We start from the raw sequence: 9,518 nt of genomic DNA on the forward strand, positions 1-9,518 counted from the left end.
ATTTTAAACTATGTGTATAAAGTTACATCTACAATGCAATTCTAAGCAGAGTTACTCCAGTCTGAGCTCCTAGAAATCAATGGGCTTAAACTGGAGTAACTCTGCTTAGGATTGCATTATTAGTGAACAATTTGGTTCTGTGCATTTCTGTATAGAACTAGGCTTTTAAATATATAGATTAAATTATATTTTATAGTATATTAATGCTCCCTCTCTGCATCTTTAAATTTCTGTTGAGTGTGAGCATCGACCCATGCAGGTGCATGGCACTGGTGCCTTCTGCTGGGAAATCTACCCTGCCACTCCAAACAAGCTGACTTGGAAGTAATTGCAGTTAAAATCTATAGGATCCCTTCAGGAGTAAAGGGCCCGAATACTACCATGCAAAATGCTGCAGCAGCAGCCCGCGTTAGCCGCGCTGCAGATCAGAGAACCGGCGCCCAGAGGGCACCTACCGCCGGGCGCAAGGGCAGGCAGAGGCCGCAGCGAATGCGCCTTGGCCGTTCCCGGCGAGGCCACCACCGCCCCCTTCCTCCCGCCCGGGGAGGAGCCTTCAGCCAGCAACGGGGAGTGGGGAGGGCAGGATTTAAAACGAAGGGCGGCGACGCCGCGCACAAAAGCTCGCTATAGGCTTAAGGGAGGTTACAGCCAAGGCAACGGGGGAGGAAGGAAGGAAGGAGCGAGCCGGGGGTGGGGGCCAGACAGCAGGCTCGGGCGCCCGCCTTCCCAGCCATGCAGCAGCCCGGCCAGGCAGCCCGGAGAGGCACCGCAGCCGCTTCCCAAGAGTTCGCTTCGTTTTGCAATTAAAGAGGGAAAGGACTGCAACTTGGCAAGTGGCAGGAAGGCAGCCCAGAGCCATCGCTGGCGAGGAAGGGGAAAGGCGCTCTCCGCTCCTTCCTCCGCCCTCCTGAAGTTGGTGAGTCAGCCCCGGGGAAAACAGAGGGAGAGGAGCATGGCAGGAAAAGAGCCAGGCCGGCTGGCCTTTCGCAGCCTCTGCCGCAACGGCCGCCGCAGCCATAGCAGCTGCCGCCCGGCGCAGCCGCCCCCCGCGACCGCAGGGCGACTCTGAAGCGCCCCTCGCCTTCTGCCGATCGGATGCGCCCACGCCCCGGAGATGCGTCCCGGAGGAGCCGCCGGAGCCAGCCCCGCTGCGTAATCGGGGGCGCAGAGAAAAGAGGCGAGCGGGAGAGCAGGGAATCCCTTCCTTCCTTCCTTCCCCATTGTGGGGGGGAGAGATCGTTGCTCCACGCCCGGCCCCTGCTGCGCTTTCCCCCGCCGCCGTGTCCTGCCTTGCTCCCGAGGTGAGGCGGCTGCAAATCCTCGGGGCTGTTCCCGGAGCCAAGCGCAGCCCTCCCCTTTCCCCAGGCGGGCCACACCCTCGGCCGTCCTTCCTGCGAGCTGGTGGAGGAGGATGCGCGCCCGCCTGCCTCTCCGGAGCGTTTAAAGGAGCCTATGGCGTGGGCTCGCCTCTTTCCGGGCCGCGGGGACAGCTTGGATTGGAAAGGAGGCAAACGGTCACAGCATCGTCCCCTTTCGCCCCGCCCTGGCCCTTTCTTTCTCATGCATTGAAGAAAAAAAACCTGGGATGCAACCTTTTCCAACAGGAAACTTCTTCTCTTTTTTCTTTGTCGCATTTTGCAACAGCACAAGTGACAGCTCGGTTCCAATCACTCATTCTCTGCAAAACAGTTACTTTAAGGGGAAAAATCCAGCAAGGTAAATGGAGCATGCTCTTAAAGGATCAGAAATTTTATGCTCCCATCTGCAAGCAACTTGGCCAGGATTCTACTGACGCATAGCGAGCATCGTTTTCACTGTGAAAGTGGAGTGGCGCCCAGGTGTGGACGGGGCTAAATCTGGATTCTGGCTGCCTTTCCTCTGCCTTCCCTCCGGCACCTAAAGACTTCATTTTTACTCGTGGCGATTAATGGAATGATGGTGCGGGAAAGGCAGAGAGATCCTGCCGGGCTCAGCAGGGACTCCTTGGGAGGTGGCGGCAGCAGTGGGGTCCCGAGAGGCATGCGAGTGCCCCCCCGGCGCTATGGCTAGCGGCGGCTCTGGCAAGTCCACCAGCGAGGCATCCACCCCCAGTGGCGGCGCGTTGCAGAGGAAGAAGCTCATCTCCATCTGTGACCACTGCAAGATCAAAATGCAGCTAGTGGCGGACTTGCTCCTGCTGTCCAGCGAAAGCCGGCCAGTCAACACCGAGAGCCTGTCGGCCTCTGGGGAGTCTTTCGAGAAGTGCAGGGACACCATCATTGCCCGGACAAAAGGCCTGTCCATCTTGACTCACGATGTCCAGAGCCAGCTGAACATGGGGCGGTTCACCGAGGTGGGGGACATCCTGGCTGAGATGGGGGACCTGGTGGTCTCTTTGACTGAATGCTCTGCCCATGCTGCTTACTTGGCAGCGGTGGAGACCCCAGGGGCCCAGCCTGCCTCATCTGGCTTGGTGGACCGCTACAAGGTCACCAGGTGTAAGCACGAGGTGGAGCATGGCTGTGGTGTCTTGAGAACCACCCCGCTGGCTGACATGAGCCCCCAGCTCCTGCTAGAGGTGTCCCAGAACATGTCCAAGAACTTGAAATTCCTGACAGATGCCTGCGTCTCGGCCAGTGAGAAGTCCAATGACAAGTTTGCCAAGGAGCAGTTCAAGCTGAGTGTCAAATGCATGAGTACCAGTGCCTCGGCCCTGCTGGCCTGCGTCCGGGAGGTGAAGACTTCGCCTAGTGAGCTGACACGGAATCGGTGCATCTTGTTCAGTGGGCCCCTGGTGCAGTCTGTCTATGCTCTGGTGGGCTTTGCTACTGAGCCCCAGTTTTTGGGCAAAGCGGCCACCATCAATCCAGAGGGCAAAGCCGTACAGACTGCTATTCTGGGGGGTGCTATGAGCGTCGTTTCAGCTTGCGTCCTCCTCACCCAATGCCTCAGGGATATAGCCCAACACCCCGACAGTAGCTCCAAAATGACTGAATACAGGGAAAGGTTGAAGAACTCTGCTTGTGCCGTCTCCGACGGATGCAACCTGTTATCTCAGGCACTAAGAGAAAGATCTTCCCCCAGGACTTTGCCGCCAGTGAACAGCAATTCTGTGAATTAATGTTTTTCCATTTACATATTACAGACACTGCTAATGGAAACATCCTCGGTCTCCTTTCCCGGCTCTTGTTTTGTATATACCAAAGAATTTGAGTGAGCCCAAACCTTTAATTTCTCAGAATTTTAATTTTTGGCAGGGTGGGGCAACAAAGCTATGCCATTTAAACGATGTGGAAATCATCAGTATTAAATGGCTGATATTTTTTGGTGGGGGAGATTTGTTTCTTTTTTTAAAGTAAACCTCCCGTATTAACACCTACAATAAGTTAAAGTTCCATAAATGAAGAGGTGGGAGAATCCTTTTTAAAAAAGAAAAGGCTTTAATCGCGCTGGGTGCGGTTTAAAAAGTTTGGGGAGGGTCTTGTTTTCCTTTCTTTTCTTTTTGTCTTCCAAAGTTTCCCTTCTAAATTTTACTGTTCAGTCGTGCAGGAAAAAAAAAAGTTACCTCAGTTTTCCTACAGTCCGAAAGAAATGAAACTTTAAGAATGGATGTAGCTACTTTTTGTTTTGTTCAGTTGTCGTTTTGTATGATCCCGTTTGAAACAAGTGTTAGAAGTGCATTTGCTGTGTTGCGTGGAGGGTGGTTGTAATTTCCAATTTGGGGGAAAAGCTACTGTGAGTGTTTTTTAAAGTAGGGGGGGATTACACTATAACAAAACAATTTGAAGAGGGTTTTTTTTCAGTGTCAGTTTTTTTTAAAAGAAAAAACTTTGCATGTACTGGAGTATTTATTTCATCTATTAAAATGTTATGTTTCTCAGATGACTTTCTGTGAATCTCTTAATGCTTAAACAGTAACCGAGCCTATTGAAGACTGTCTCTGTCTCTCCTCCTGGGGAAGCGGTACTACAGTACTAGTTTAGTTTGGGTGTTGCACAGATGTGAATTATCTGCTTGTGTGTGTGTGTGTGTTTAAATAACACACCTTCTCTCCCTTGGGTTTGCTGTCTGCGCTTTCTCTCCTGTCTCCCCACCCTAACACTCTTTAACGTGAAATTTGAGGTTTTAAAACAGTATTCTGTTTTAAATGGATGGCATTTGGCAATCTAGGGGTGCCATTCTATGGCCACCTACTAAGGAGTGCCATTCTATGGCCACCTAAGCAAATAAACTCCAATAAACTCAGTGTGGGGCAATATATTAAGATGGTAGACTGGAGAGACTTGAATTTTTTAAAAAAAAAACACATTCAATGGCCCAGCCTCTTTCTGCTGAACTTGTCCAAGGTTGTTGCGGGGGATGAAATGGGAAGCTCTTGGTGCAGGCTTTTGCCTTGGAGGAAGAGCAGGCTGGAAGTGCAGAAAAGGAATCCTAATGGGATTTCGGAAACAAATTGTCTTGGGATCAGACCACACAATATGTTTTCTGGAGAACAGATTCCAGCTTGCCTTTAGGCAGATAGCCTGGAATGCATTTTGTGTTCCTGTGGTTGTTTTTTTTTTGTCGATGATCCTTTTCATGGCATTGATGGCAGAGTTGATATTGTCAAAAACACTTATCGGCCTCGTCTGCACTATGAAGCGGCATGCTTTTCTGTACTGTGGTGCTGGTTAGTCTTATTTAAGAATAGCTTGATACCCCATGCTTCGCGACTGTATTTAACTACTTTAAATCTAGTTATACTACTTCTGGGTATGTAACATTTTTTGGTTTGTGTTTTTTGTTTAGTTGGTTTTGTAGAATAATAGAATAGTATCCAAGCTTCACAAAGGAGTTTGAATAAAGCGAAGTGTGTTGAGGGGATGAGGTGTGGAATGTTGTGAGCCCCAATCAGCCTGTAAATGCAGATGACCTTGAAAGGCTGGCCCAATCAGGGAAGAGTGAACGAGTGGGCGGGGGCACAAGCAGGCAGCAGTCTGCCAGCCACACAGGGAAGCTGTATCCCTTTGAGAAAACTTTGTTTTACCCCCTTAGGGGGTGAATTTCTTAAAATCCCTTCTTAGTGGGTATTTATATCATAAAAGGAATGTTCTCCCCGAATTTCATGTTTCTAGATCCAGTGGTTTGGGCTGGGTGTTGATGAATCAGTCAGGACACTTGTCTTTATATATATATATATATAGATGCCACAGTCCTTTACAAAGATCCTTGGGGGAAAAAAGCATGCATCCCTTATTTCCTTTGAGCACTAGGTTTCCTATTGCTTTCTGGGCAACCCTACTAACAACTCCTCAATTAGCGCTAGTGGAGATTCTTTCAGTCAAGAATCTCCAATGTGCAGAAGTGTTAGTTGTGGTTTGGGGTACGCATCTGCTCCCATAGGGAGACGGTGAGGTTTGACCAGTTCCCCACCTGAACGTGCTCTGTAAAACGTGACCCAGTATCTTTGGCAACACGTGAGAGTTCCATGGCAGGCATGTCTATGCAGAAAATGTTCCCTGAAGGCAGAAACCTTGAAAGAAACAGCAGTTTATGGCAATGAGGAATGTACGGGTGTATTTCAGCCTCCTACTATTCTCCTAGTCCTGTTCAACAAATTGTCTTTTTAAAAAATGCTGTTGGGGAGAATTGCACGTTCAGTGGTAGCAACTGCATTCACTTTTAAGCCAGCAGATTTTCAGGTCTTCGCCTGTTAGAAGCTGGGAGAAAGAATGGTTTCCGCTGAGGAGGACAGAGGCAGGTGAACAGTTGCAGAGTCTGATTTGAAGGGGTTTGCCCACTCAATGGGGTGGTGGTGGAATGATGTCACGTGGCAACAATGATATCCTAAACCAAGTTACATCTTTCTAAGCCCACTATTGGAAGTGGACTTGGGTGACACAGCCTAGCAAATAAAATAATCTTTACCTAGCACCTAAAAACAACAGGTGAACAGTCAAGACAACAGCATTCCACAAATAGGAAACCACCACTGAAAAAGTCCTGCCTTTGATTACTACCTGTCTCACCTTCATAGCAGGCACACTGAGTCATTCTTGAGATGAAGACTTGCAACTGGTGGGCAATGTGCCTCTTCCAGCTCACACGGCTCTCCCATTTGTAACCTGTGGGCTGAAACCACCTTCTCCAAGCCTGACACTTCCTCCTCTCCGTTTCGTGGCTCTCCCTTGTATTTTGAGCTTTCCCTGGGTCACTGTAGTCTCATGACAATAATGGCATCGACTGCTTACATAGCAACCTTCAAAGCATTTGGCTGCATTAAAATATCGCAAAAACAATGAACCTGTTAATGAGTTCAGGGGAACTGGAGTTTGTTCCCCTCCCCTTCCTAGGTTCTGAAACTTGGTTTAGAACAGCAGCATTTAGCCCATTGGTAGCACATAGAAATCCCCACACACACACACTGTAGAGCAGCCAAATTTTTCATCCCCTTTTGGAAGGACGCAACAGGCATGCATAGATAACAAGTCTACCATGCCTTCTACCTCTGTTTACATCGACGCTGAGAGGAGCAGGGGTTGCTTCATGGTGGTGAAGATTCCTTCTTCACCACCACCGCTTCTCACCGCTGCAATGTGCTTAGCTGTGTCTGCTATCTCTGGTCTTGACCTCGACACTACTAGAGTTGTAACTTCTGCTCCTCCTTTTTTGGTTTATTTACTGGCTTCATTTATACTCTATCTTTCTCCCCAATGGGGATCCAAAATGGATTACACCATTCTCTCTTCTAATTTATCCTCACAACAACCCTGTGAGGTAGATCATGATAGTATATGACTGGCCCAGGGCCAGTCAGCATGTTTTCATGGCAGAGTGGAGATTCTAAACCCAAAAGCCTCATTTGGTGTTGGGAAAGAAAAGCATGAAAAGCATCAACCGTATTCATGTTCATGACAAACAATCTCTGTCAAGATGTCTTAATACAGCCATTATATTAAGAGTTCTTAAAAGAACCCTGTAAATTAAGCTAGTATTATTTCCTCTATATTTAAATTGGGTGAGGGGGCTGGGAAACTGTGGCTTGCCAAAGGTCACCTAGTAAGATTGTGACCTCACAAGTCACACCATGGTTGTAAAATATAGTAGCTACTCTGGCTTTGGAATACATTGGAAAATCTGTAGGGCCACCAGGAAGGGGGGGGGGGACTGCCTTTCTTCCTCAAGGGCTTCCCAACTTTGTTTCCCAGCTCCATACAACTGAATGGTTCCATAACAACTGAATGGTTCAGAGGTCATGGGAAAATCGTGGTGGGTTTCTGTGTCCCTCCAACTTCTGAGGGATCTGCCCAAAACACATCTTTTCCCCGCTCATCCATCCAAATAAACAAATGCTTTTCGCTCCATTCACTTGAATGCAACCATTATCCCAAAGGATGGGGTATGGAAAGTAACTGTGTTCCCACGATTGTATTCCCAAATTTTCCAAATTTGCTCAGAGCCCTCTTAGGATGGAATGACCCTAGGACCTTGCCTGGAGAAAGGGTACTAATTAAGTATCGCTTATCTCTTTAATGGCTAGGCAAGAAATGATAAGATCAGGTCCCCACAGACTCATCCAGCTCTTACTGTTTTCTATGACCGAAATTTACCTGGCCCATTTGAAGACTTTAAAAGGGCAAAAATATTTGAGGGGGAAAATATAATTCTGACAGTAGGAAACTGTCTTCTGCTATATAATTAACAGATTTCATGTGACATTAATCTATGAGTGATAACGTCTGTGGATGTCTTTTCACGGCTGTTAGTCAAAAATTATCTCACCCGCCTACCTATATCAATGAAGTCATTTGTGACCTAAAATATAGAGAGTTTTTTGTAACATTGTAATTTATTTATAAGCTTGGAGTATAATATTGATCTGTTCTGTGGAATAATGTTTTAGGTTTTTTTTTAATGCTTCATAATTTTTCCTGTGATGTATGTATATATATAACTTCATGGAATTTACTGAGGAATAAAAGAGATTTATAGATTTCCCCCACACACACACAACTTGGGGATAGGGAAAGCAAATTTATTTTATTTGTGATAAAACACATCCAAGTGAGAAGGTAATTTTCAGGACAGCGTTTTTCCATAAATATATCCCGCCTTTCCCCTCAAAAAGAGCCCAAGACAATAAACTAGCGTATATTGAAATCTAAAACCAAAACAACAATCATAAAAAGAATGCCCCAATCTACAACTTCTTGCCCCAAATCAGGAATCCCGCCCCCACCAATAGCTCAGTGTAGATTCATCAATAGTTTGATCAACCAATAGGCAGAAAATGCCTCTCGAAACAAAATCATTCTACAGCTCCTCTTCAAAGCCAACAGAGCTTTCTCAACTCATAACTGTTCCAAAAGGGAGGGCCCGACTCAAAAAGCTTGTGGTCCACCACAACAATCCATATATGGAGCAGCCAGTCAGAGGTGTGGGAGAGGAGTGAGCTGGTTCCACATGGAAGGGGCACAAAGACATGCCTAAGAAACAGCAGCGAGAAGTGTAGGAGCACCACGCACACACCTCCAGATCTTGCACCATTTATTGCACTTATTGCAATCCCCACCCTTCCCCCCTGCCCTCTATTGCACCTTTGCCAAACCATGAGATGTATCTGGGATCACCTGGGTCCCTCCTTTTCCCTCACCTTCCCACTCCCTATTGAGCCAAAGTACAAATAATTGAATATAAAATCCATAACAACATCTAGGTTCTCACATTTTTATATTCATTAAAGCCTTATTCAGTTGAGTGTTAGCAGTTTTCCTAAGATAATTTTATTAAACTTGGGTTTTGGCAGGTATTGGAAATCTGCTCCACTCTCAGGGGTGGAAGTATATTATCAGGAGCGCAGGGCTGCCCTGAAAATAATAGCCCTGTGTCAATTCTTAGTATATCACCAGGAATTCCTCCCCCATCCTTTAAGTAACACTGTTTTCTGACTTCATCATGATGTGTATGTGCCTCACTAGTGGTAAGAAGTGATGTGTGGACTGTGTGTGTGTGTGAAGAAATATGTGTGCTAGTGCCCTGAGCATACAGAGTAAGTTTATGTAGGTAGGTATCATCATAGGAGGAGGGAGAATAATCTCTGAGCTGCCATTTTCAGTGGCAGCCCTGCGTCTTTCATAATGTATCATTCACTGAAACTGCTGGGCACCATTTGGACTCTGACCCGTAGAGCTACCAGCTCAAGAATGTTAAATCTGATTTGAGAATGTTAAGAGACTGTTAAGTCTGAATTGCAGCATCGCCTGCTGGTGCATTACACTAGAAATGGCTTTTTTGGGGGCCATACCATATGCTATAGAAGACTATATTTAGGCATGTAGTCAGCTCTGGAGTGCTGAGCCTTTGCTTTGAATTTCCTGGTTCCTTGTCAGATTGCCAGCTCTTTAGAACTCCCTTTGCTTTCTGCAATTTCCTTTTTATGTTAAAATGTTCAGCATGAGTTTTAGACCCTGGCTTATTTCTCCTTTCTCTCTCTCTCTCTGTTTAGAGTAACTGGATGCTTGTGCCAATACTATTTGTTTAGCAACTCAGTTTCACCTGAT

General features: G+C 46.9%; 1 protein-coding gene across 1 annotated transcript; it reads left to right on the forward strand.

The window, feature by feature from the left end:
• The first annotated feature begins 2,017 nt into the window (after positions 1-2,017).
• TLNRD1 (talin rod domain containing 1) lies at positions 2,018-3,864 on the forward strand. Its single transcript, XM_055002134.1, has one exon. It carries the CDS (start codon positions 2,042-2,044, stop codon positions 3,098-3,100), a length of 1,059 nt encoding a protein of 352 aa, XP_054858109.1. The 5' UTR covers positions 2,018-2,041; the 3' UTR covers positions 3,101-3,864.
• Positions 3,865-9,518: the final 5,654 nt, after the last annotated feature.

This window comes from Eublepharis macularius, chromosome 18 (genome assembly GCF_028583425.1).
Source record: "Eublepharis macularius isolate TG4126 chromosome 18, MPM_Emac_v1.0, whole genome shotgun sequence".
Lineage (NCBI taxonomy): Eukaryota > Metazoa > Chordata > Lepidosauria > Squamata > Eublepharidae > Eublepharis > Eublepharis macularius.

Excerpts from the sequence above, each read along its gene's own strand:
- TLNRD1 (XM_055002134.1), top strand. The coding sequence starts at position 2,042 with ATGGCTAGCGGCGGCTCTGGCAAGTCCACCAGCGAGGCATCCACCCCC.